Source organism: Amphibalanus amphitrite, unplaced genomic scaffold (genome assembly GCF_019059575.1).
Source record: "Amphibalanus amphitrite isolate SeventyFive unplaced genomic scaffold, NRLGWU_Aamphi_draft 000369F_arrow, whole genome shotgun sequence".
Taxonomy (NCBI): Eukaryota; Metazoa; Arthropoda; class Thecostraca; order Balanomorpha; family Balanidae; genus Amphibalanus; species Amphibalanus amphitrite.
This window is the reverse complement of record NW_024881863.1, coordinates 295,346-323,150: the sequence shown is the minus strand read 5'-3', so window position 1 is coordinate 323,150 and position 27,805 is coordinate 295,346. Positions and strand designations below refer to the sequence as shown.

Genomic DNA, 27,805 nt, shown 5'->3' with positions numbered 1-27,805 from the left:
TGTACTCCCACCTCTATTGTGATTCACAGCTCAAGGCCACGCACCAGGGACAACAAGTGGCGCGGGCTAAGGGCTTTTATTTTTTATTTTATCCTGTGTGGTTCAAGTAAGTGCTGGGTGTGGTGGATTCCAAATAATTTTGGCTCGGACAGATTGTGATTGTTTATGAAATATCCGCTAGTGCTGATTATTCGTGATCTTAAGAAAATAAGGAATATTCTGAAATGGGGTTCACTCATATTGAGCGGGCTGGTTGCCTGCAAAACTGTAGTCTGTTTATTGTTATTTAACGATGGCGGTCCTCTTTGAGACCTTGAGTGCTTTAGTGAAAAGTGCACGCTGAACATCCATACCTTAACATTGAGCAGTTTGAAATATTAGCTTACTCTTGATTTTACTTTTTGACTTTTTGTTCAATCCCACTGCTTGTCTCGTGAATTACCTATTCATTTGTGAGCCTAAAGCGGACTGACGTCGTTGAATAAATAGACTATAGTGCTGCTCAGAAATATATCAAAGGATCAGGGTCAATTAATCATGTCTTTAAATAGAAATCTGCAGTTTAAGCTGGTTATAGGATTTACAGATCAACATATTATTTACATATAATATTTTCAGTTTCTATAACCCTAACATGTTATTTGTATGCATCTTCATTGCAGGTGAACAATCAAGAAGGATCATCAAAATAATATTAAAATGAATGATAAAATGTTTGGTAAGACATTTCTGCAATGTTTCAGCTCTTCCATATCAGTCCTTCATGCTGCTTGGTGTTGCTGTTTTTTATCAGCATGCTGCCAGTTTCCCCCACTGCTTTTCGTTGGCAGTATTTCTTGGCCTCTCATTGGTGAACCACACAGACCATGTGGACTTGGCTAATGATGAGCCTGATAATCCCAGTAAGCTGGCAGCCTTGAGCCTGCTGATGAAAATAAAAACTGAATAGCATCTTAAAAACACAGTTGATATGCATTTTTTCATCAGCTTTGGCACAGTTGTCACCTCATGGCTGAGTGTGTTAGGTGCCTGCTGACTGTAACTGAGGACTCTGTGTCTGTAGGCTGTAGCAGTGAGTCTGAGCTGGTTAGAGTATGTACTTTGATTTGCATTGTTTTTAAGGCCAGCTGGCAATTGACTGGCAAGAGGAGGCCACACTAGATCCATGAGAATAGTGACACTTTTTTCATGGCATGTGTTCAGCTTTCAGCTCAGAGTCTTACTGGTGAACTGGGCTCAGGTTATTGGGCAGGGTAGTATGAATGCAGCAAGCTCTGCTTTGCTGTTACTCTGGCCTGTTTAATCCATTCAACCATTCAGACAATTTTAAAATAGTTTTTTTTTTAGGTAACATCTTTCCATTTGATGAGCAATACATGTGTCTTCCTTATGCCTATAACCTATTACTACTACATCAGAATATCAGCTGGGCTTTTTTTTGTCATTTATTTTGCAATTTGCTGCTGTCAAATTCACTGTTGAGTGGTGACATATCAGTTTATCCAGCGATGCCCTCTTGCAAGCCCCTTTGGCATCTTGCCTGTGCTCTGGAACCTGCCATCACCTGTTGTGTGGCCGACACATGTTGTGTGGCCGACAGAGACAATGTTCCAGCTGCGCTTCTGCGCCAAACAGATGGAACGTCTCTCCAAGCGTGCGGAAAAGGATCAGAAGAAGGAGCAGGCCAAGGTCAAACGGGCTCTGCAGGTGCGCTCAGCAACTGACGTTCCATTCGTTCGCCACTGTGGCAATATTTAATTTAATCGGGGCTGATAGTCCGGGGATACATTACGGGATAAGTAAGATTGCTGCCGTACTATCACAATCGCTTAAATAGGAAACACCTTGTGAATAAATTTTGTTCAAAAGCTCATAGCGACTGCATCCTACCATGTGTTGAGTATGTTCTGCTGTTAACTGAGAGTGTTTGTAACACTGCTGCCGCTCTACAGAAGGGTAGCGTCGAGGGCGCGCGCATTTACGCCGAGAACGCGATCCGCAAAAAGAACGAGAGCCTCAACTATCTGCGGATGGCGAGCAAGGTTGACGCGGTGGCGTCGCGGACCCAGAGCGCTATGGCCATGCAGTCGGTAAGTGAACGATGTTTAGAAGGCGATCTGGTTGATTTGGTTGACGTTCAAGGCATGGTTGATCATCGTGAAAGATATTATTACTCGCACTTTGTCAAAACATAAAAAGTAATGCATTATAGCTTGTCGACGGTTCACTATTTCTTACGCTAAGCAGGTTCATTTGGAGCTGTGTATTCCCTGTTAATGTCGGATGTGTTCACCTCTTTCTCCATTACTCAAGGTGACCAAGAACATGGACGGCGTGGTGAAGGCTCTGGACAAAGCGCTCAACTCGATGGATCTGGAGAAGGTCTCCTCGGTGATGGACAAGTTTGAGAAGCAGTTCGAGGACCTGGACGTCCGCAGCAGCGTGAGTCGGCTCTCCTCTGTCTCTTTCTCTTTCTCTCGCCCCTATCCCTCCCGTCTCTCGCCCTCTCTTTCTCTCTCTTTCTGTCTCGCTCCTCTCAATCCATCCCTCTTTCAACATCTCATTAGCTGTGGTTTGCAAAGTAATGCTATATGCTGTCTTCGTGCTTCAATTTTCATGTAATGTGTTGGCTGCTGCAGCATTGATAATCTGTGAGGTTAGTGACTAATTGACCGTGTATCTAACCCGTCGGTGTCGCTGCCGCCGTTCTCAGGTGCTGGAGGACGCTATGGGTAGCACCACGGCCACTTCGACTCCCCAGGACCAGGTGGAGTCGCTCATCCAGCAGGTCAGTCGACAGACGTCAGCAGCCTGAGAGAGGGCTACCTCTGGATTACTAGTGTTTTGATCATTCAGTAAGTTGACATGCTTGCTCGTCGAAGGAATGATATTTTCACTTGGGCGTACACCATCTATGTAATGTTGAATGTTTCATCGTTGCAGTGGAGCATGCCTCATTTAACATCTTAATCGCCCCAAGTTGTTACTAGTCATTTCGGAAACATACACACTGACTGTCTATTGCCTAATCCAGTGACTGACTACCCGACCAATTTGGAATGTCTCTGCAGGAAAGGCTGCGTACGAGGCCCGTACACACGTACGATGTGTGTTTGTACCCTGACATCTCACTCACTCGTCTCTTTGCGTCTGTGCCGGCCAGGTGGCTGACGAGGCCGGCCTGGAGGTCTCTGGCCAGCTGAGCGGCCTGTCCGTGCCCACCGCCTCAGTCGGAGAGAGGACTGCGCAGCAGGACGACGCTCTCTCCAGGAGGTGAGGCCGGATCCACTGCATTCGTCTGTCCCGTCTGTACTCTGTTTCTGTGCCCCATCCACACTCGTCTGCTGTTCACTCAACCGCTCAACCACTGTTCACCCGATCTCGACATCCGTCTCGTCGCACTCTCTCACTTTGCCACGCTTGTACTCAAATCTCTACCGTTGTATTTAATATAAAGCATTTTGGCGTGATCTACGACCGTGTTGTACCTCAATGGACCAACTTGCTTCCGCTTATTGCATTTCCTCGCTGGTAGTCGGCTAGAATGCAGCCCAGCGGCGCACTTATGCTGTGAGGGATAGATGTCGCTAGTGGTCCCGGACAGTGGCGCTTACTGAACAGAAAACCATAGCATGAGGCCTGATTGCTGTGGTGTGTGGCTGGGGTGTGTGGGAAAGGAGGCATCTTCAGCGCTCGCCAACATCCGGTGCATAAACCAGACCAGACGTCGGGTGAGCATTTTCTTAGGAAAACGTCGGCACGTCTGATTTTTATGTTATTCTCATGCCAGCAGTATTTTTCTCAGCATGTTCTCGGAATGTTGCTCAGCAGCTGCAGAGCCTGGTTTGCTCCCATGTATGCTTCCCGGTCGTCTGTTAATTCGTATGTGTTTGTACTCACTGATAGTAATGGTACGAGTGCAAGAGGTCTGGCGGTTGGAAGGTGACTTACTTATGCGTTGGTTTTATAAGCGAACGGGAAAATGTATCTAATCGGCGCGTGAGGAATCGTCTGAAAAGGCTGGATGAGGGAGGTGGTCGTAGAATGGGTGAGACTTATAATGAAGGGGCTAGCCCTGGGCTTCGGGTCGGGCTGCTCATGGACAGTATGATCTGCAGCTGAAGAACAGTATCCTCGACATCACTTCTACGTCACCAGTCCTGTCTTATGTTTCCTCTCTGGAAATCGAAAACTCCCGGGAGTCACAGAGTTTGGTGGACAGTCACGTCTGGGTGAACGAGTTATCTCATAAGCCTTCCGATAAGCGACCGGAACACACATTGAAGTGACTACGCACTGAAAGCATTCTACTGTTGGAAGCTAGTGAAACATTTTCTACCCAACTATTGAACCATTTTGTTGTTGCTATGTTCCCTTCTCAATTTCATTACTATGCTGGTATTACGGCTCTATAGCCCCATATTTGATACCATCCCTTTCAACAGCTAACCGCCGAGAAGAGACGACCACATCTGTTTTGTTTATATAACACGGGTCTCTGCCACTGAGTCACATCTTTGATCTCAGAGAACCCAATGGTTCACCGCGGACAGCTCACGGTATCTCTGACGTGAGCCTGATATATCATCGGCCTGCTGCTATTACTCGTCCCCTTCCAACGAGGATGATCACCATAAGTTCAATGACCGCGCTCAATCGTTGTTCTGGGTTTGCGTGCATGTTGATTTAATGGTATTGGACTCACAGGTCCCAGGGGGATTGTACCTAAATGATCGATCAAAACAAGAGAGTGTATTACTCTGGCAAGGTCCCGCAGCGGACATGACAGTGGATTGCGTGGTCCGGAGTTAGACAGGTTACTGAATTTACCCTGTTCAGGCCCTGAGGTTGTTCGGTCGACTTGAAGCGTAAAACTCACCTGAACTCTCATGCCTGTTATGGTCGATTTTATTAGAAGTGAAGTCACACAAGAACATTTCCCGTGCATTGTCGGGTGGATAAAGCTAGCTGTTTGCTGTTGCAGAGTTCGCATCTGATAGGTACTCTTAATCGTGGTTATTCATGTTCGACATCGTATCTAGACTGTCCGTCCATTTGTTTGCCGTTACTTTAGATAAACAAGACCTATTGTTCCTGCACTGCATTCATGAATATCAAATAGCCTCTGCACAACTCTACGATCGGTTCTGCCTTCTGACCGGCTATCTCCATTCTCCGTCCTCTACCCCGGGCTCTCTCCGCTATTTCACTCGTTTTCAGCTTGACAACGGGTCGGAATGCTCACTGGTCAGCTTCCTCGTCTGTTGTCGGCCCGTTGTTCTCAGTTCACAGCTCTTGTATTTTATTCGGCTCGTGTGTTCTCCCGCGATGCTCAAAACTCATATTTTCTCTTCATGGTCGCGTTGCTCTGTCGCTGTGTTCATTCACTCTTAGCATTTTCATAATTATAGTTCTTCTTGCTGTTCGCACGGCTCATCTCCACCCTACCCCTTCCCGTGTCCACATAGGTAGCTCGTCTTTTCGCTTCATGGCTCGTCTCTTCGCTTCATGGCTTGTCTGTTGTCCCCATGCCGGCTCGTCTGTTGCCTCCATGGCTCCTCTGTTCACTTCATGGCTCGTCTGTTGACTTCATAGCTCGTCTGTTCGCTGCATGTCTCGTCTGTTCTCCCCTGCTGTGCATGGTCGCTGACCGTCCCGTAAACAGTCAGCAGGTCTCCATGGAGACCGGTCGCGCCGCGCTGACCCATGTGTTCACCTTATAGCGTTGTTCCGGTGTGCCAGCACTTGACCCAGGACTGTTTGTTGAACTGTCAGACGCAGATGTGGGTGTTCTGGTACGCCTGGGGACTCTCTGCCGGGGAACTCACCCGAGGCTAAATACTTATCACGGTGTGGTCAGTGGTGAATAATAAATGACGGCAACTGAGACGGAGTCGAGGTGGTGCCTGAGGACTGCTCGTATTTTCGCTTAAGCTCTCACTCGTACCTACCCTACAATTCTCTTTATCTAATCCTCCCTCTGTCCTTTGCTCCCTCTCTTCCTTCCCTCTCCCGCTCCGCTTCTCTCACTCTCACTCTTATTCACGCATCACTCGCCATTCTTGCTCTTACTCTCACTCTTACCTACATCTCCTGACTTTTACTCACGCTGCTCTATATTATGTAACCAATCATTGACACCCATTACCCTCATCCTGTCTGACCGGGGCACATTCTCTCAGACATCAGCCGCGCCCCGCCCACCCCATGTCGTCCGGCGCGCCCGGGTGACCCGGCCGCCATGTTTTGTCCCTGACCCGGGCCGCGGCATGGTCCGCTGTTATATAACTCGCCGGCCAGCGCCACCGTTCTACTCCACCGCCCGGGGGAGAGCCGGCACGGCGCAAAAAGGCAAACCGCACCGCGCCACTCTCAACACGCTGCGCCGGCCGGCCGGCCGCGATCGTAAAGGCTGAAAAAGCTGCCGCCGGCCGGCCGCACCTCGAAAGGAGCGTTAATTGGTGGCTGCGCCGCTCAAGCTCTTGCGCCGCGGAGGCTTCGGGTGCCCCGCGGCGGCTGGTTGATCCGGCTGCGCAGAGCAACACTGCAGGATTAGTTAACAGGGAAACTCACTCGGTGTGAGTGATGTCTGTTCACTTACACTCGCATGTCCCCTGTTGGTGCTGTAGATCCCAGGGGTAGATCCGACTTTTTTTAATATAGTGTCCCTCCAATCTTTTTTTTTGGGACGGGACGACCGTCTGGGCGACGTTTGTCCGCATAAATTGCGACTGTGTCCGTGGTATCTACTGAATTGACTTCGATTAAATGATACACGAAAAAGGCATTGCCATGTAATTCTGATGCGGGCTCATTGTTATCCATTTGATCCCACTGCGAATAACAGAATCGTTTCTCATCTCCACCGTTGTGGAGAGGGATATCAAAACGCTCGCCGTTTGTCCGAGGCTACTGGAGGAAGTTCGTCGCTATTTGTCTGCATTTCTGATGCAGAGGTAATGCTAGGTGGCTCAGCTCTCATGCTGTTTACAGGAAAAACTGCTGTGCGTATCTGTGTCCCACTCAATTTTACCGCCACCATCGAGTTGTAAACTTATTTTGGTGGAGGGCACGGGAACAGCCCCATTGACTCCCGTGTCAGCCGCCACGGTACGTGTAGCACTAAACCGCGTACGCTTTGTACGTGCTCCCGACTACGGGTGTGTTGGTGGTTTTATCAGAGCTGTAATGGTCGCCTTGAATGGCCGGGCGATGAAAGGGGAATAACAGGAGCGTATTGTGTTGTTGCACGCCCCCCCCCCCCTCACACCGTCCAACCCGCCCCGGTCGAGGGGAGAGTGGCACGTGCCACAGAGATTGATAACAGGCGAGGCTGGCCTGTCAGCGGCAAGTGATATAGATGGAGTGCTGCTAGTGGTTGAGATGTCTAGTTGAGCTGTTATTGTGCTCTGTTGGGCTACATGAGGCCTGCGTTCAAGCTAAATAAGGCTTGACAATCAAGACTCCTGGCTGTCGAATCCTTACTGCTGTTTGCGAACTTGTTTTATTTTTATTTCTAGTATGCGTGATATGCTTGTCTAACTACTAGTGCAATGAGATTCAGCGACACCGTTCTGACGTACCATTCAACAAACACCCTAATAATGTTAATGACGGCTGTTGTTGCTTGTCGTATGCACTACATTACAATCATTGGACGTTTAATGACGTTCGGCATCGGCACCGTGTCGCTCATTTCGCTGAAATAATTCACTGACCCGTTCTCTTGTTTGTGTTTCGACAGACTGGCGGCGCTGAGAGAGTGAAAATACTCCTCAGAAGAAATGAAGTCTGCAAACGCCCGAGACGCCATTCTAGATCAGGCTGCTGCCTTCTGGCTGCCTTTGTGACCTTGCGGATCGACCCAGGCAAGTCTTCTGTCCAAACGATACGACTCCCAGCTCCGCTCTTGGTATCACGTTAGCCCAGCAGCAGTGCCAGGTCAGGTCAGGTCAAATCGCGTGTCAGGTCAGGTCGGGAGTGAGTGCTGAAAGGCAGACTGTCGAGTCAGGTGCTGAGCCGCTCTGAAGCTGTGATTAGCTGGTCTTCTGATGCGGTTGGACTTCGACACGTTGTGCGCTACCGTCCTGAGTAAAAGGGAAGAGCAGCTGGGAAGAGAAGGAGGGCGAACAGGCGGTCAATCCGAAGGGAAAGATGAAAACTGAAGAGTAAGATGAAGGAGGAGAGGGTGATAGAATGATAAAAAGGCAGGGAGAGGGAAGGAACACCACAGTTTCTCCGGCGGGAAATGAGTTGTGATTTGTTTGTACTGGTGTTTGACTCTGCAGTGACTTTATTCCGTGTCGGATGCAGCAAAGTCACTCAAAGGAGCAGAAGCTACATTTTCCCACACAATCTTCTCTGAGTTTCAGTATGCTTGATTTCCCATGTGATGCGAGTGTGATTGTGCGTTAGATAGAGGTCCTTTCGTTTAGGTCAGGTCAAGTGCCCTCTCTGGGCGAGACAATATCGCATCTGGCCGCTCCCACAATATTAGTGCGTCTGCGTGTGCGTGTGATGATGCTCTTGACTTGTTAATCATTGGGCCGGTCTGGTCTTTAGTTTGCCTATCGCTTCGACACACTGTTAACGCACTTAGGGCGGATCTTTTTCACCTGAACAGCTTGACGCCTTCGAAGGAGACTGGTTAATGCCGCTGCCTACACTCACTGGAAGTATAACGTGTGTCGCAGGACCCGCCTCTGCTTGGTCAGTGCTTCTAGGACATAAAAGTCTATTCGTTTGTTGATTGTGTAATGCGTCGTAGAGTTAAGTCTATTCTCAATAATATATACGATCACACTACATTTGTCTATTTTTGTTTTCTCTTTGCAAACACCCCTGAACGAACGTGAAACACTTGAGGACGCATCTGAACTCTTGCATTGATTTTCGTCAGTCCACTGTGCTTTCAAATTTCCGATTTTCCCTTGGTGATCGTCACATTTTATCCATCACCGTTACGGTCACGGGATAATCTCACCGATCACTCACCCCTCTCCGTGATCCCCCCTCCCTCCCCCTCCCTGCACGGAAAGCACGGCGATCTCGGTGACGGAAAGTTGCCAAACGGGCGGCGTGATGCCGGCGATGTCTCCAGATTTGCTAGATCATGTCCCATTTCCGCTGTAGACAGAATGAGGTGGCGTGGGGCCCGTTTCGCAACGTTTCTTGGAAAGGGCGCAGCGTCATTAAACGAGCTCTCCTAATTTCCCTATATTTAATTTTCTCAATGCTTTCTTGTAGACGCTCTATTTTGGTAAGCTTTCCCTTATTCGCGTGCACAATGGCAATTTTTCTTTTGAGAATTATCTAGAAACACTTGTTGAAAGAAATGATCGCATGAATCATCACATGAATCACAAGAAACCTAACGTTAAATTGCTTTCAGCTCTATGAACCGGGTCCTCCATGATAAATGAATCAGGCGTCTCGCAGTGGGAGCCAAACTGCTTCCGAAGCTAGCGCGACCGTTGACCCGAGTCGGTCCGCGCCGCAGCTGTAATACTTTCACCAGGGACGACTGGGCACCGGGCGCATGTCACGCTACCGGGCCCAGTGACCGGAGGCAAGGCTCGAGTGTGTTAATGGAACCGGGCAGCGGACGGGTAGCCGGGTGTTGAGGGTTGAAGAGAAGGAGAGGGAGAGTGAGAATGAGAGACGAGAGAGGGAAAGAGGGGAGAGAGAGAGAGAGAGAGAGAGAGAGAGAGAGAGAGAGTCAGAGACAGGGACAGGGGCAGAGACAGAGAAGAAAGACGAAGAGAGAAAAGATTAGATAGAAAGAATGAGCTGAGGGGTGCCAGAGGGATAGACCATAAAAGAGAAGGCAGTGGATGGAAAGAGTATGGAGGAAGTAAAGCAGAGGACGGGAAACGGGCTCGATGCCAAATGCTTACCTTCAGTGGATGCGGCCTGCACAAATACATGCGGCCATTGCACGGCATGACAAATCGTCAACTAACTGAACAATTCTGCATTTTGCAAAGAGCATGACAGCAGGTATTTTGTGATCCCAGTGACTTTGTGAGCCCAATGACTTTATCAGTGAACAGCTAGGTATGTATGTAGAATTATTGTGTACCATATAGGCATCCAATGTCGGAATATTTTCTTTTCGTGTGTAATCATAGGTGCATATCAGTCATTCCGGCGAAACAAATCCAGCTTTTGTGTACCAACTCCACCTAACCTGACCTGACTTGACCTGACCTGACCTGCAATCAGTCCATTGCAACCGTTTTGCCGTCACTGAACACAACCGTTTCATCTTACTTGACTAACGGTCGGTCCCACCTTTCCTTCCCTCCCAAATCTCCTTAGCCGTGACCTACCAACCCTGAGATGACCCCCGTCTGCCTCCGATGACGTATTGGTGACGTCACCGCCGCTGGGCGTCATCAGCGATCACCGGAGACAGCGCGGCGCGTCGACAGCACTCAGTGTCAGTGGGAGCGGAGCTTAACCCGTGCAGTTTCCAGAAGGTTAACGATGGTGTGCTGCAGAGGTCAATGGGAACACAGGGCCCCGTGTGGGTGGAGGGGACGGGAGAGGGGAACCGATTAAAACAATATCCAGTTCCACTGACGTGTTCATACGAAGAAGGAAAATTATAATGGTTAATGATATGTTATTCTGGGAACACTGATGACTTTCTCCGACGGAATGTGGGGTCAGGTGTAAGCAAACAACAATGATCACGGTGCCAAACAAAATCATTTCTTCAGTTTCCGTCGGATTGAGACACCGAGGCATCCTGTATTGTGCAATCCAGAGATGGTCATAGGGCTTCTTTATTTATTGAATTTTGAAATCATGAAGGAAGTTTGATTCTTGATAAGACCTAATGACATAGTTAGTAGTTACCATTACTAACTCCGCATGAAAAGTGTCGCTACACTAGCAACATCTATTCATAATTTTCCCCTGAATGATCTACTAATATGGCTAACTTGATTTTTTTTCTGAACGTTAGATCTCATGTAATTTCAATAGCTCAAGGAGCCAGAGGCGGATCCAGCTCAGAGGTTTGGGGGGGGGGCAAACCATAAAAATTTATCGATTCTTTCCATGCATCGTCCATAGGCGTAATGTTAAAATCATGCCGTTTGGGGGGGGGGGGCAAATGCCCATTTTGCCCCCCCCCCCTGGATCCGCCACTGCAAGGAGCTAGGGACTCCTGCGGTCCCGTTTCATGTAGCGACGTGCTGGAGGGAAGAACGTTGTCGGATCCGCTGAATATGGGTCACGGGACGGCGTCTCGTTAGGTAAATTCACCGTGAGACCACCGGAGGTGCCCCGGTCACGGCTCGTCGCTCGGCGCTCGCTGGCCGTCACGCAACGAGCGAGGCTCGCGCGAAGGATTCACTGCTGTGTAAATATGTCATGGATACTGTGCGTGGTCCTGGGGTGGTATTTCTCGAAGGGTCCCATGTGTCTTTGATTTTTTTTTAAGGTCAGAGACTGGGTCACAGGCGGGTGAATAGGTGTTTATCAAGCCGCTCATGTTATAAGGGTATGATGACGGCTTATTTGTAAAGTTGCAACGGCAGCATGACTATAGAAGTCATACGTTCACGCGGCGGAACCGACCGGGATCATGAAAGCAGATTTAACACCTGATACCTGTCTAGGATCTAAAACAATTCTCAGAACGGCTAATCTCCGTAGAATCTACACTACAGTCAGTATACACAAAAGCAGTGATAAATGCTCTGTGTTTATTCCTTTGTGGACCCAACAAACCATTATCCAGCTAGCAGTCGTTCAAAGGAACAATCAAACATCTGTTTCTTCGACATGCCACCATGGACTGGACCAGGCTCCTTGCTTTGGTCCTCATTATCCGTGAGAACAGACAATCCAGGGTTCACTATCTTTGCAGCCTTCCCCTTGGGCACGTTTTTAGCCGGAGTTGGCGACGCCCAGAAAAGTGGGACGGTGGTTCGAGGGACAAGCTTTTAGCTGCTAAGAAGTCGGCGTTACCCAGTTACGAGCTGAGCTAGCCGCAGAGCCTCGCCGGAGGCTACGTAAGCTGTCCTTGACCTGGCTGGGAGCGGGGAAGGACCCCTGAGAACTCTGATAGCCCCGTCTCTCACGATAATTCGAGCCAGTGGGCGGGCGCGCAGTGGGCCGCCTCAGACATCGGTAAAGATTAGTCAGGTCACAGGTGTATTGTTTTTCTAAAGTCATCGCTGTTTAGTGGAAACCATTGCAATTCAATGAATGGCTCGTGCAAAAAGATAACCATCTTATCATTGTGCGACAACGATCAGAATTGCTCATTGCATCGAAAGCTGGCCAAACAATCGTCAAATATGCATTGCTGAAATCGTCAGCCGTCACACGTGAGATACAATTGTATCGCAGACGAACGTGGGCGGTCAATTCGCCTCGCCCCTGCACCCTGAAGGTGCGCTCGGTCACCTTCTCAGGCCAGGGGTCACTGCGTTCTCTTGCATTTCATGACTAGATCATGTCGCGTTTATTGCGCTGCTATCAATCAATTCGTGCCGATTTGATGATTAATGAGTGTTTCATTGTGACGTCATACCTTTGGTGAGTGTGACGTCAGACTTTTGTGAGGCTGCCGTTCGGCAGACTTCATGAACGGCGTTCAACCGAGCAGAGCCTGGATCGCAGAGTCGGCATGATTTCGCATGTTGTTGCTGACTGCTGCCCTGACGCAACCAAACCCTACTGTCGGCATTGTTAGCTGCTTGCGCAGCACACGATTTCTCTTTGGTGTCTGTTCAGATTGGCTCAGTCTCAGGTGATACCGATTCACTATCTTCAGAAGGTAGCTGATTGCCGCATAGCCGATTCTGGAGAGGTACTGGCCGTTGCCACCACCTTCCAGCAGACATTGGATAGTTTGACTTTTTGTTGATTTTCTGTAAATTGCGTGACGGAAGATGCTCGAATTCGCCTTCACTTCGGCTCGTCGTGTCGTGCTGTGGTTTGGAACCGACGTGGCCGGAAATGCATGCTGTTTTTGATTATAAAAAAGTTATTGTCTTTGTCGCGTGTATCACCCGTATTTATTAGCAAGACGAGGAAGATATAGGCTTTCCGTTGAACTATGTCTTATGAATCATCAATCACCATTGAAAAACGGCATCTCGTTCGTGATTTCAGCCCGTTTTCACTCGTCGAGTACCTTCTGACCCCAGCAGTAACCTCCCTTACCTCATCATGTCTGAGCACCCCCGGATGGCCCTCTTTCGACGTCGGTGCTATGCTCCGACTTGTACCTGACTCACGGCTCGACTAACCGCTAAAATGACCACTGACCAGGGCAGAACCACCCGGCCTGGCCGAACCAGGGCTGGCCCGTGGTCGGTTATATAACATCGTGTTATTGCTGGTCCTAGATCTGTCAACTTGTCCCCTCAGTGCACACGGGAAGCTGTATGGTCATATATGTTGTTTGTCCCGTATATGAATCATGCCACCTTGAAGATTCCAGCGACCTGGATCTTGTGTCCAGTTAGGTACCCAACAGATCCCTGGAAAACCCTCTGGTCTTCTCCTTTCATCCTTTCTGGTGACAGTTCAGCTCCCTGGCCGGCGAGACCTGTTCGCCCTTCGGGAGTTTCACGATTTTGAATTTTAGTCTAGCCATGATTTTTTTCAGCCATCCTTGGGCTAACTAGGTCTTGTTAAACTTAAGGCTGGCTAGTGAGCGATGGTTTCCTGTACCTAACTTTTGGGTCTCAATTCCTGGGACCGCTGTCAGTAAACTCCCTTCAGCACAGCTTTCAAGTCAAGCGTGACCGTTATCAGTCTTTATCAAAATGCGCGCTGGGTTTTTACTTACCTACCTATCGGCCTGCGCCGCTTTCAAATATGCTATTCCCAGACAGGTATTTACCGGACAGATGCAAAGATTCATCACGGTCTTGATGATTCCAGCGAGTTTAGGATTGTGGCTGCACCCCTCCGGTCATTGCAGAGTCCTTGTTTTCAGGTCTAACCGACCTGAAAACAAGACTCACCCTGACCATGTCTGAGCTTCAGTCGTGGTTCAGAAACAATTTGCTTAAGATGAATGAAAAGAAAACTGATTTTATGATTGTTGGAACAAAACATAACTTGACCAAATCTTCAGGAATTTGTATCGAAGTCAGTAATTCGTTAGTAAAACAGTCCAGTCACATAAAATTGCTCGGTGTCACAATCGACCCTGGTCTTACATAGAGCGCTCACATCTGTAGTGTTATCAAAAAGTGCAACAGGATTCTTGTTTCTCTGTATAGGTTCCGCCACTATTTCACTCAGACTGCTCTCAAAACCATCATTCAGGCATACGTGTTCCCTCATCTAAACTACTGTCTGTGCGTCTGGGGTGGGGCGACCGGGAGCCTACTTCATCGCATTCAAAAAGTGTTAAATTTCGCTGCTCGCATTGTAACAGGCTGCAAGAAACGTCAGCATGTAACGTCTGCACTTCTGTCACTGGGATGGCCTAAGATAGAGTCCATGGTGGCCTACCGCGACGCAGTAAAAACATATAATGCGTTAAATTCGGAGGGAGTGCCAGCCGATGTACGAAATATGTTTGTCACGCGCGAAACCGTGTCTAGTCGAGAAACCCGAGGGTCTGTGGAGTGTAGCCTGCAGTTACCGCGACGCAGATTGACGGTGACACAGAAACACTTTTCATACCGAGCGGCGGCGGCATGGAACCGGCTCGCACCAGCAGCGCGAACCGCGACGTCGATGGCAGCTTTTAAAGCTATCATTAGAAGTGCCTGATGTATTTTATCGAGTGTGCTCTGATGTATATGTCAGTTTTAATTCGTTCTTAATTTACTTTGTATGCTTTTACTTGTCTATTACTCGCTTATCTTTGTATACCCATTGTACTGACGCTAAACCGTAAAAGCCACCTTGTGGAAGGTTTAAATACACTGATATATTATGATATATTATTATATATTATGCAGAGTCCACCCCCACCCCTCCCGGCAGAGTCCAGTTTCGGCCGGTCGTGGTTGGCGTCAGGCCCCCAGGGTATGCTCGGGTGCGGGTCAGGGGTCACACTAGAGCGAGCACGGCGTACACGGAACGGCAGCGGCGTAATTCGGTGGACGGCACACTCCGAACTCCGTTACGCCACCGGCGATTACAATCAGTGGCTCCCAGTCCAATTGGATTAGCGGCGTTTCCCAATGATTTTGTGAACGCACTGCTTGGTTGTGCTCGCTGTGAGTCAGCTGATGATCGTGACGTCATAATTGGTGCTCCCATCGTGTTCGTCTCTGCGAAAGATTTGAGCGATCAGCACGAGCGGTCAGCAGAGGTCAGGCTCATGAGACCAATGATGTAGAGAATTGAAGGGCAGCCAAAGGTCCGGTTAGAGGACCATTGGCAATGGTGGTCAATGGAGACAATCTCGAATAGGACGCCCGACAATCTACGCTATCATCTGGTATCAACCAATGCTGCTGTTGTGCTGCTGGGTTAGGAGATAAATCTAGCTGCACTGGCTGGTGCATCGTGATTCCATTCTGGTAAGGGGTATCAGAAGGCTGGGAGACGTGTGTCCCGATCCGTATTTGCAGAGACGGGCAGAAAATTCAAACCCAAGAGAGAGAGAGAGAGAGAGAGAGAGAGAGAGAGAGAGAGAGAGAGAGAGAGAGAGAGAGAGAGAGAGAGAGAGAGAGAGAGAGAGAGAGAGAGAGAGAGAGAGAGAGAGAGAGAGAGAGAGAGAGAGAGAGAGAGAGAGAGAGAGAGAGAGAGAGAGAGAGAGAGAGAGAGAGAGAGAGAGAGAGAGAGAGAGAGAGAGAGAGAGAGAGAGAGAGAGAGAGAGAGAGAGAGAGAGAGAGAGAGAGAGAGAGAGAGAGAGAGAGGAGAGAGAGAGAGAGAGAGAGAGAGAGAGAGAGAGAGGAGAGAGAGAGAGAGAGAGAGAGAGAGAGAGAGAGAGAGAGAGAGAGAGAGGAGAGAGAGAGAGAGAGAGAGAGAGAGAGAGAGAGAGAGAGAGAGAGAGAGAGAGAGAGAGAGAGAGAGAGAGAGAGAGAGAGAGAGAGAGAGAGAGAGAGAGAGAGAGAGAGAGAGAGAGAGAGAGAGGAGAGAGAGAGAGAGAGAGAGAGAGAGAGAGAGAGAGAGAGAGAGAGAGAGAGAGAGAGAGAGAGAGAGAGAGAGAGAGAGAGAGAGAGAGAGAGAGAGAGGAGAGAGAGAGAGAGAGAGAGAGAGAGAGAGAGAGAGAGAGAGAGAGAGAGAGAGAGAGAGAGAGAGAGAGAGAGGAGAGAGAGAGAGAGAGAGAGAGAGAGAGAGAGAGAGAGAGAGAGAGAGAGGAGAGAGAGAGAGAGAGAGAGAGAGAGAGAGAGAGAGAGAGAGAGAGAGAGAGAGAGAGAGAGAGAGAGAGAGAGAGAGAGAGAGAGAGAGAGAGAGTCAGAAACATGGTGCAATTTACTGCAAAACATGAATGTACCTAAATCGCAAAGAGTGAGAACTGAGAACACAGCTGCTAAACACTTGTACCTTCAGGCAGTGCATCATCATGCATCGTGTGGCGCTGTCGTTCTGTCGTCGTAGTCATCATTTCACAACTGCAACAGTAGCAAAATATTCGATACAGTCATTGTTAACAGCGTGAGTTGAAAAGCCTGCATTTGATGTGTGTATTTTGAAGATTTTCCACTGGAATGTTCAAACAAACATGTGCTGAATAATGTCAATAGGCATGACGTGTTGAGAGAATGCTTCATGTCCTCCCGCTCTTTTTTTCTTCCCATCTTCCCTAAACTCCTTGCACTGGCTCCTCACGCGCTTACTGTGTGATGGAAGGCAGCTATTGATACGAACGCATTATAAAGACGCATGCTTTGCCTGTGGACAGCATTTACAAAACGTGACAGCATTTAAAAAAGCGCACCACGTTTCGCACCTCTCCTTGTCCACACGTTCACCAGCAGGAGTCCATCCGTGGACGTATTGTTGACAACTCCACATCACCCACCACCGTTTGATCTCATCCCACCATTCTCGTGAGTTCTGAGCTCGTAAGCTGGCAGACGTCAGACGGCGCTCTAACCAGCCCTTTATCCCAGGAGTTCCCGGTGCCACCCCTCCTTTGAGCCGGCACATCGGAGGTGCCGGGCGGGAGCAGGTGCGAACGGTGTGCCGTTCCCCGCGGCGGCGGCTGGGTGAAACCGTCCACAGCTGTTACCGTGCAGATGCAGACACTTGTGCTCGCCAGTCACCACACCTACCGCTACGCCCGCTCTGTCCACGGCTGAGCAAAACAATCTGTTACCAATTAGTGGTGTCAAATACGGTAAATTCGGAAACCGATACCAAACCAAATACCAACCGAAACAATAGGAAAATACCGAAAACCAAACCAAATTTTAAAACTGATAGAAATACCAACTTTTTACCAAATTCGGAGCATCTTATACATTAGTGAAGCTTACTTATACCAACAAAATACCAAATGCATAAGGTTTGAAATACCTAATACCAACTTGGTATCGGTTTGGTATCGGTATACCAAAAAGTTGGTATCCGATTGACATCACTATTACCAATGGTTCAATGCAAATTGGCCTCCAACCATTATGCCTTTGTGAATTCTGATTTTTTTCAAATGTTTTATCGAGATATGTCGGGAACATCACCGTTATAACACATCTCCCCTCGTCAACATATTCTGCTAAAGAAACAGCAAACTCATTTGCAGCGAGAAATAATCACGCCGGTGCATCGTTAGCGAAGCTGGCATCGGCCTGCACGGTTCGACGGTTCCAGACGAAAGACCCTCGACGTAGCCAGCTGAGGCCGGTGCGACCACCAAAATACACCGGGCAACGGCGCGGCGCAGTGAGCTCCCTGATCCCTAGACCGTATTTATCGAGGGAATACTCGATAGTGTTTTGGTTAAAACGGTGATATCACGAGGGATTATTGCTTGGCATTGGCATGCGCTGTTGTGGAAGTACTGAGAAACGACAGCCTGTTTATTTCATTTTCACTTTTCGAAATTGGCAAATGAAAAGCCCTGCATGCAGCAATCAGGCGATATATTGCACTGGAATGGTGCAATAATTCGTACTGATCTAAGCAACAAGATGTTTTTTCACATCCTTCCCTCATCGTTTACGGTCCGCTCCGCCCTTTTCTTACATAAACATTGCGCGTATATACGAGTGTGCTGCCTTGCTGGACGGAGCGCTTGGTACCAGTTTCCTGGCTCGTGGTGTATCAGTCATGTGCCGTTTTGGCTCCACAATCTACATGTTCTCAGCACTCATAGCAAATCGTGAGACCGTCTGGACGGTCGGCGACCATGGATAGACGGACTGAGGGACACGTGGCTCGCATAGGACGACGAAAACGGTCGCCTCACCTTGTGTCGGTGCCTATTTTCTTTATAACAAAAATTGCAGATTCTGCCGGCTACCATTCGGTTCGTTTCGGTTCTCCCTTGCGTTTATTAGCCGTTCTTTAGAGCAAAGAGTGGCATGGTTTCACGGCAAAATTCTTTTAGGTACTTTATTAATTTCATGTCGAAAAGTGTTCTAATGAGACAATGCCATCCCTTGGAACAACCACATTTAACGCTGATGTCAACTTTTATCATTCGGTGATTGACTTCACCACTGTGTCTGGAAGGCTTCAGCCGTCCTCCACAAACACAAACACGACCCATCCCCTGTTGGTGCTGTTTGTTGTTTGTTGCGTCGCCTTGACGCCTCCGTCGCTGCCGCTGCCGGCTATGACAGACATGGATTGTGCTCACCGTGGGTTGTTGCAGCGTGCCGCGAATATCTAACGAGCGACCTACCGCAGCGCCGCCGTGAGGCACCGGACATGCGAAGCCTATCCGAGCCTTTAGGAACCTTCTTCAATGCACGCGATGACGATGACAGGTTTTGTTGCCTACAGTGCAAGTTAAGCGCTTTAGCCAGCTGTTGGAGTGAGTGATGATCAGGCAAGTTTGGGGGATATTGTCGGAGTCATTCCGACACCATCATCAGACTCTATGATTCCTGTCTACTTTCGGATCCAATTGCTATTCGAAAGTAGTGATAATTGAATTTCGATATAAGACCAATTGAACTAGTGGTGTTGGCTGGACGGAACAACCACGTCCGTCGCACAATCATTCGTGGGCCAGCATATTCTTGCATACTCAATGCATAGCACGTCACCAGATCCCACCGCGCCGACTCGCGTTCCGCTGGACCCCGTGTGTTCAACGAGAACCTTCCGTCCACCCGGCGAGCTCCAGTGTCATCCGCCTCGGGTCAGATCTGACCACAGACCCGCCCTGCCCGGCGACCCCTCCCCCTGAACAGCCCCACGGTCCACTGGGCCCGCCTCCGCTCCGGCGCCGCCTCGTCGTCACCGACAGCGAGCGCTCTTGTACGCCCGCTCGGCGGCGGCCGGTCAGTGTCGCGCGCGCCTCCGTCCGAGTCAGACCGCTCCCGACCGCTGCCCGCCGTCCGTCGTCATGGCCTGGTCGACAGTCGAGGAGGCCCTCGGCCTGAAGGAGATGGTCCGTAACCGGGACCTGTGGAAGGCGCTGCTGGCTGAGTTCCTCGGTACGATGCTGCTGACGCTCATCGGCTGCTTCAGCACCATCGGCTGGGCGGAGGGAGATGCCAAGGATCCCTACATGCCGTCTATGGTGCAGATCGCGCTGGCGTTCGGTATCACCGTGGCTACACTGGCCCAGGTGAGGTGGCGGAGACGGGATGCTGGGGAGGTCGGACAGGTGCTTGTGGTTTTTGGTTTAGTGGAGGGTTTGTCTGGGAGGCCATGGTTTAGTCTGTCCATCACCGCCTGGTTGGTTCACCGCTTTCATTGGCTTTTGATTTGGATTTGATTTGGATTGACCTGCGGTTTGATAGAAATCTGGATGCATTGCTCTTCGAACTTTCAGCTTTCTTTGTTCATTAAGGTTTTTTTCTTAATTTAGCAATAAGTAACTATTTTGCGCTCATGGGTTAACGTCGTAGGAACTCAAACATTAAACGTCTTGGTATATGCTGATCTGTATTTTTACGGGCAAGCAAAATTATGAAGACGTGACGGTCCACCATATTTTTTCCGTTCATTCAAAAACTTCTTTTGTATGGTAGTTAACCTTTTTATTAGGATGGCGAGAAAATGGGGTGTGAGCCTGGTGATCATGTGCTGCGCAGTTGCGAGCGTAATTTTCATGCTTCTCCTTATTCTAGTAACACGATTGCTTTCACTTAGTTTCTCCAGCTTTCTGCAGGTTGCCAGCTTTGAATTATATGTTGATGGCGATAGGTTTTGCAAGCGAAATGCAAGCGATATATGTGCATACTGGAATGGACCGGTTTAATGAATAAGCCAACTACCCTTCCTCGTACATCACGGTGTGAAAGATGTGGTAATGTACTTTAAACCATCATAACAATTAAAACCGCTTTTTATAAACATAAGCTTTGTGTCCTTCCGCCGGTATTCCGAGGCGTCTCTTGTTATGTCCAATTTGCTCTCTTCCCCTTCCTTTACACCGCCGGCTGTCAGCGGATACATTCGGTGACGAGAGACACATGCTAGAAATCTAACCAGCTGCCCCGTTCCCTGTCCCTTCGCCCATGCCTGGCACTCGTCTTCTCCAAGGAAATTATATGTATGTATACGCCCGCGGAGCGTGCCGCGGCGTTCTTTCAACTAACAGCAATTGGCAAATAGCCTCGTGACCCCGGGGTTCATCTCAAACCATAATTGCCAACCTTCGGTGACATTTTTCGCAATTCTTATTTCGTTGCATAAACCAAATGCTTAATCATTTGCGCTGAGTGACATCTGACTCAGGCAGAACATAAAACTTCACTCAGTCAGAATCAATCAGAATTGGTCTAGCATCCCCATCTAAGGAATCCCGCACCACACCGCTCGCGGCGCCGGTGCATTTGTCCGGGTCAGGTGACCTTTTCCGGTCCGTCAGACAGTGTCGATGTGTGACATGTGACCGTCGGGCCCCTGCCGCTGATAGGCGCTGGTCAGAGGGCGAGTGTCACTCTGTGTGAGGGCCAGTGATGGGTATCACAAGGGAGGGGTCAGGGATGGGTCTGAAAAGCAGGTGTGAGATGTGCTGAGAGTAAGCACCGTCCGCGGCCGCCCAGATGTGGCCCGGCGACATGAATTATTCGAGTCCCTGAAATCGCATGTGTCGGTTGACATCAGAATTTGTATCCATTCAATTGATTGTTGGCAGGAATTTTCGATGATCGTGCCTCTCAAGTTGCGGTAATGCAGTGCAGCTCTCCCAGCGCATGTGTTAACTCCGAGAAGTGATGCTGCGAGTTGCGACACAAGTTTTAATTGCACTTTGATTAAGTTGTGTTATTTTTTCTTTTACCATGCAATGCGAACACGCGGCCACCTCTAGTGACCACGTGACCAGTCTGACCCACGTGACCCCGTACGAACCCACGTTTCCTTTGAATCAATGGCGACCCTGATATACCTACGGGCTAGCATTTTACTGCGTCGGCCGTGTCCGGATTTTTTCTGTTGGGTTTATCAGAGTGGTCACCATATCTGTCTCTGATTCAGGACAAGTGACCCAGCGGGATGAGATAGCTGAAACAGAAACCTTAGCAGGAGCCTGTGGGACAACTATCGTTTGCTTGTTGATGGGACTGCCCCGCAATATCAAAATGCGGTTACAAACCTATCGGCAGTATGTCGATAACGTAGCCATTGCCAGGCCGTAAAGATAATTCGGGCCATTTATGAATCCTTTAATTACATACGATGCCTGACTACGTGTTTGCAGATGTTGCAAAGGTATGTTGTGAACTGGTATACATACGCAGTATCATGGGACCCGGGTTAGCAATATCGATAGTCACGCTTCAAATTCTTGTTTCGCCACCGAGCAGCACTGCCGTTCCTTTAATAAGAAACATATCACAACATGTCAGTTTTGCAACGAAAAGTTTATAATTGCATATCTCCTCCCCTGTGTATAAATACTGATTCAGCACTGAGTCAGCTTAATTGGGTTAGGATGATGTCCTCGGTCTAAATGTTGATCATATACTTTCGTAGGAGGTATATATCCTAAGCGCCTAGGTAGTTAACCACCATCATGTTGCAAGTATCACCGGTTACGGCACTTCTCAGCTGTCACAGTCGAGCCATTGGCAGTGCAGATGGCAGTAAAATTAAATTGCTGCAAAATATTGGGTTGCTAATGAGTTGCAATACATAGGTTATAGATTTAGCGTAAACAGTGCGTTTTTATTATAAAAAGGCAAATTTTTGTCCTCGGTGAGTCCAAGCAATCACTTCTTGCTGACAATCACCGAGTCTCAACGGTCACCACAGTGTCATTTTTATGTGCTTCCTAGTTTCCTACGTATTTTGGGTAGGTACAGCTTTGTAGTTTTCAGTAGTTGATTGTATCAATCTTAGTAGCTCACATGTAACTATGCCTATAGGGAAACGTATAACATTTTGCGCCTTAATTTCACATCATCTCTCAAAAGGACTTAAGTGGAAGTAGGCTGCAGCTTTCAAGCTTTATTTCTGTGTATAAAGAAGGCCGTCTTACCTTTAAATAATTTCCATGTCGTCTCTGCGCCGCTGGCCTCATTAGCTACCCGGCACCTTTACACTGACATCATGACCGTGACTGCAAGTGCAGATGCGAGTCATCAGTCTCTGCGCGGTGATGATGTGGGCAATGTTTACTGGTGAACGCTGATGACCCGCCGGGGCCCCGACATTACCCCCCCCCCTCCCCCGGTGGTGAGAGAGCGTTTATACGGGGCTTTTAGGCTACTGACCACACGGTCAAATCACTAGTGTGCTGACCGTGGGTCGTGTGTCGCACAGCGAACAGGAATGCGCTGTGGACTAGTCGCTTAGGGTGCAGTTGATTGATTTACATGTTCCTCGAGAGATGTTACATTGGGTCTGTTCCAGTCGCACTTCCTAGCACCTCTAAACTCCTCCAAGAGCAAGATAGAGGATGTTGGAGCAGGGCCTTCCTTGGGTTTGTAGGGGCTCGAGCTGCCACTGGAACAGGGAAGCAATCTTGGAGGAGTTTAGAGGTGTTAGGAAGTGCGACTGGAACAGACCCATTGTCGCAGTGAGTTGACCCGCACAGTCAGGTGATAGCGACAGTCGGTTGACACCTGCGGCCCGTACTTGATTTATTCGAGTGGCAGCTGCCTAGCGCAAGCGCCGATCAGGGGCTTCTACGTTAGGTATAGCAAAACATCCTATTCAGTACAACAGCCTAGAGCTTACAGGAATTCTGTGTTTCATGTTCTTCGATCAGCCAAATACTAAGGACACTACAGCGTGGAATGATGGAATCCTTCATTCCAGCCAAATACAAGTACTACAGCCTGAGCTACCTCCATTCGGACCTTGGCAGTCACGTGAAAACCGACCACATGACAGCTCAGTTTGTGATTCATTTTTGGGAGCACCCCTCTGATAACGACAGATTCCACTTTATCGATAGCGTCTGTTAGAGGCATACGAACAATGGCGGTTTTGTCTCAGTCGCTGCTGAGTGATTCTCGCTCAGCAAAGGACACCGTTTCGCACGGCTTTTTTAAATAATATAATATCTTAGCATTTTTTAAGGAATCCACATAAACACAAACGGCTTATTTCTGCAAGATGAATGTAATTTTTTATGTTTTTCCCTTCTGACCGAGAACTAAGCTGAATATTATTTAATGAATAGCATTTGATTCCTTTACAAATCTCTGAACGGATTGTCAACTTCAGCACATTGGAACGTAACGTCGATAGTCACCATGTGTTTATTTGAATTTGGTTTTCCAGACACTGTTGTGTCCGCAGTCTTCACACTTCCCATAGTTTTCCAAACATTTACCCGAAAAAATAGTGTGTGTGGCTGGTGATTATTTTTGTTTCTAGTGATAATTTCCTCTTGTCCCTAATTCACTTTGCCTCTTGTCCCCATTTTCATATACTTCCAACCATATGACATGTCGCATCTTCTGCCAAATCTCTTACATTCTCATCTCTAAATATTCATGTATCCACCAGCACCATCTACCTTCTCGTTACGCGCTCACTGCGACCATTAACCTGCCCCATTACGCTCCCTATCACGTGACCTCATTGGTCGCACTGCCTCCGTATCATGTGACCCGTTAGAGAGGCCCCGACACCGCCGGCTCCTGTCTTGGTGTGTGCGTGAAGTTCTCTTCCTGGTCCGGGGGCGGTGGAGGACTACTGACCGAAAGACAGGCTTCTTATGTATGCGTACGGTGTCTGGAACAACAATGCCTCCCCTCAGCCACGCCGCCGCCGCCGCCTCCTCTCGAGGTCGAGCCTTATATGTGATCGGACCGCCATTATTGGCGCCTCTGAACTTGACCTAGGACACGGGTCTCGGCTACTGATCAGTTGATTAGTGGCTTTTTAATTCGGAGAACCTGGCGCCCCTCCCATGATACATGGAAGTGGTGCGTAGAATGTCGAATGCCATCCAGAAAAGAAAGGCTTGATGAGGCTATCGGTCGGTTCGATAGATCACCTGAAGTTCTTATTGTTTCCAAGTAGCACCTGTGTGCCATATTTCGTCCAAGCTCGCAGAAACTAGCGTCTGGCCGGAGCAGCGCTATCGGTTCGGTGGAGGTCAGTCCGATACCCGATCAGATCGGCACAAAGCGACGTTTGAGGGCGCCTTGGAGAGCTGTTCTCCCTAGTTCAAGGTCGCAGTTCCGCCCAATTGGAGCAGCTCAGTTGCGCCCGTCGGCCACTCTGCGGGGCGCTGGGCGATAGCAATCTGCATCCCGTAAACGGGCCCATTCAGTTTCCACAATGAATGTGGGACGTTGGATGCCGGACGGTGGTTGAGACTTGAAGCGGATATTGGACCACTGATGCCGCCGGGTGCGAGATATCAGAGAAACAGCTGCTGCACCTCGCGCGAGATATAGACGGCACCCGAGAACTTCTTATGCCGTAACCAAAATCGGTGGTAATGACGGTTATTTTTTCTGGCATACAAACTGCCATCGCGGGTTTTAAACGTTTAAATATTGACCTTTGTTGAACGTTTCAGTAATGATATTAGTGCACAATTCAACAATGTATTTTCGTATGAAATTAACTTCGACCAGCGCGACCAACATCGGTGATCTCTTTGACTCCACTATCGGTTGCACTAAAGATATGACGCTCGGCTGGTTCCGCACCGTCAAACCGTTTGAAACACCTGTCTGCACCACTTTTGCTTGTGTCCCTGATCTGGCGCCAGTTGAACGGTGTCGGCACAACAAATAGACACCGCTTAGCGCTAACCGGTCGTCGATCGACTTCGTTTGTCCGTTGACAGCCGCTCAATGGGAACGGACACTGCGGCGCCAGCACCGGTATTTGACGATTGAGTCCGGCCAGACCAATGGACGTTTGAACTTGGGCGAATGAAGCGTTTGAACTCGACCGAATGAACGTTAGGGTTCGGACCATTTGATATTTGGGCTCCAAGCGGGGTGCTTCAGGCTGGATTGATTTGTTTCAGTGACCGTTTTAGTCCTTTCTTCTTGCCTTTTCCTCTTCTTTCTTGCTTGAATGCCTACAAGCTGACGTATTTTCTCCTATATTTAAATTCCTCTTTTCATTTGTGCTTCTTATTCGGGTGAGATGTTCCATATTTTCAGGGGGCCAGTTGGTATACGAGGTGCCTATTTTCTGTTCTGTGGGTGCACAGTTTATGACGTCTGTTCGTGCTCGAGGCCCGTTCCAGCCATCCGGCCGCCACGTCTGCAACACGAGCGCCGGATTGATGGTCCTCCAAAACGCGTCGGTTTGTGTGGCATTTGAGTAAAGGTGAGGTGTTGGGTGTCAGTGGGCTAAGCCTATGCACGGTGGTCAGACTGCAGCAGGGCGGTTTGCCCTGACATTTGAGATCAAACGTCCCATGTTTTACAGGTTTACGGCGCATTGTTCATGAATCTTCAATACACGGTCGAGTTTTAAAGTCAGGTTCTGGTTGAAGTTGATAGTAAAAAGCAACATAAAATATGTATTGCCGCTCCAAATTTTGCGTCTCTTTGTGAGTTCCGTAAAGTGAACCTCAGTGTCCCAAAATTATATTTTGGTTTTGGTGTCGGAGGGTTATATTCCTCACTGCAAAGAAGGCTGGAAGTGAAATATTGGCAGTCAGAAAGGCACAAAAAGAACGAAAAACAGGGATTATCAATTTGTATGTGAATGTTAGAGGATGTGGGGGATGCTTTATAAGATAACTGAAAGGAATATGGAGGAAGGTAAGCCAGCCAGCAAATGTACACGCAGATGCTCTTTATTGGTAAAACTAGGATATAAAAATTGCTCTGGAAAATTGGAGAGAGTGGAAAACTATTTTCATTTGGATGTCTCTTCCCACTCAAACTGACAAATTTTGGGACACTGGTGAATCTGAACCTTGACTCTGGCACGCACTATAGCTTGCCTGGCATGTTTTGCCCGCTAGTAGCCGCTTTTTGGATCGAACACGCCCCAAACATCTCCCTTCAGACCTTCGCTTTAACGCTCATGTCGGTCAAAAGGTCACCAGTTCGGTCCCGAAATTAGCTGAATCATGACGCCTCTGCCGCAGTGGCACAGCCGTCGACTGTCGAAGTCGACACTTGTGGCGTGGCCGTACATTTCCTGACGCGGGGAAACGGCTCTGTCAGCGAGCTCAGCAGTCGGCGACACCTGTTGATGGCATGGGATTGCCACAAGGCCACAAGGGAACCTACTGGGTTGAGAATTTGAGGTAGAACAAGATACAGGGTGGTCTAAATGATTCCATTCTTAATCTTTTCACATATCGTCTTTTGCAACGAAGTGGGCATTTATAGACGGAAAACCGTTGTTTTATCTGAAGTTTGGCTCATGCCGGCGTTTTGCATTATGATGCTACGACGAATGCATCTATCATTATTGCATAGATACGAATACTCATTTACGTTTTTCTTCACCGTATACCTAATCATATTTGCCATTGTTCTCATAAAGACTGCCGCCCCAGCCCAAGTTCCATGTTCATACCTCACATAACCCCGCAGTGACGAAGTGGTAATCAGTCGCCACTTCTTGTCGGACCCGTCCCGTCCTGACGTCATCTCTCACACCCTGGCATCTCGAGTGTTTCCCCTGGCTGCGCCGCATATTTACCCCTTGGCCCACCCATCTGACCTGGCAACAGGGTCAGTTCATCTGGCACCGTCCCTGGGGTGGCATTTAGCGGACCTCGGTCAGTGTCCGTGGATCAGTGGCCGTGCCAATCGGTGAATACTTCTGTCAACCGCTTGGTATTTCACTGGTGACCATACGATTTACGAACACACGGTCTTTGGCGGAACGCGAGCTCGAGCTCGCGAGCTCGGATGATCAGGCGATCGAAGAGGTCAAGATGCGATCGAAAGGAGGGATGGTCTAAAACGGGCACTGTTCCGTGTGGTCCCCCAGGAGCCACTGCGCATGAAAACGTACTCTTATGGATGATTACCTACAGGTCGATCGACAGGCTCTCCAAGATGACCTGAGCTCCGACGAAAATAGATCGGACCAGGTAGCTACCAGCTGTCGTCGATTTTTAGCTTGTCACGTCGTGCAGTTCTTTGATATCAGCTCATCTCATGGAAGTTTGGACTATCGCTGCACTTTGCTGTTCAAACTCTCAGTAACTTAGTAGGTACAGCCCAGTCGGCGGCTGTCACTGCTCCCGTAGCCCCTAGCTTCTGACAGTTTTTGACGGTCATTGAACCAGCCCAGTTGCCACTCTGAGCATTCACCGAGACTTTGGTGAACATTCACCTGGGCTCACTCTCAC

General features: G+C 48.8%; 2 protein-coding genes across 8 annotated transcripts in view; both read left to right on the top strand.

Annotated features, from left to right (window-relative positions):
* The first annotated feature begins 20 nt into the window (after nt 1-20).
* LOC122389720 (charged multivesicular body protein 1a-like) lies at nt 21-8,805 on the top strand. Of its 6 annotated transcripts, none has more exons than XM_043382030.1 (8): nt 21-106; nt 663-718; nt 1,601-1,707; nt 1,953-2,090; nt 2,314-2,442; nt 2,714-2,788; nt 3,164-3,273; nt 7,745-8,805. In XM_043382030.1, the coding sequence occupies exons 2-8, from the start codon at nt 700-702 to the stop codon at nt 7,764-7,766; spliced, it is 600 nt and encodes a 199-aa protein (XP_043237965.1). In that variant the 5' UTR covers nt 21-106; nt 663-699; the 3' UTR covers nt 7,767-8,805. The 6 variants fall into 6 exon arrangements, with proteins under 6 accessions (XP_043237965.1, XP_043237968.1, XP_043237962.1 ...); XM_043382033.1 differs by having other exon boundaries at nt 26-61; XM_043382027.1 differs by having other exon boundaries at nt 77-142.
* A 10,550-nt stretch (nt 8,806-19,355) lies between these two features.
* Nucleotides 19,356-27,805, top strand: part of LOC122389719 (aquaporin AQPAe.a-like) — a 41,045-nt gene continuing 32,595 nt past the window's right edge. For both annotated transcript variants that reach the window (XM_043382024.1, XM_043382025.1), the window contains exon 1: nt 19,356-19,681. In XM_043382024.1, the coding sequence (XP_043237959.1) occupies nt 19,457-19,681 (225 nt within the window). In that variant the 5' untranslated portion in view covers nt 19,356-19,456. The remainder of the gene's footprint in view (nt 19,682-27,805) is intronic.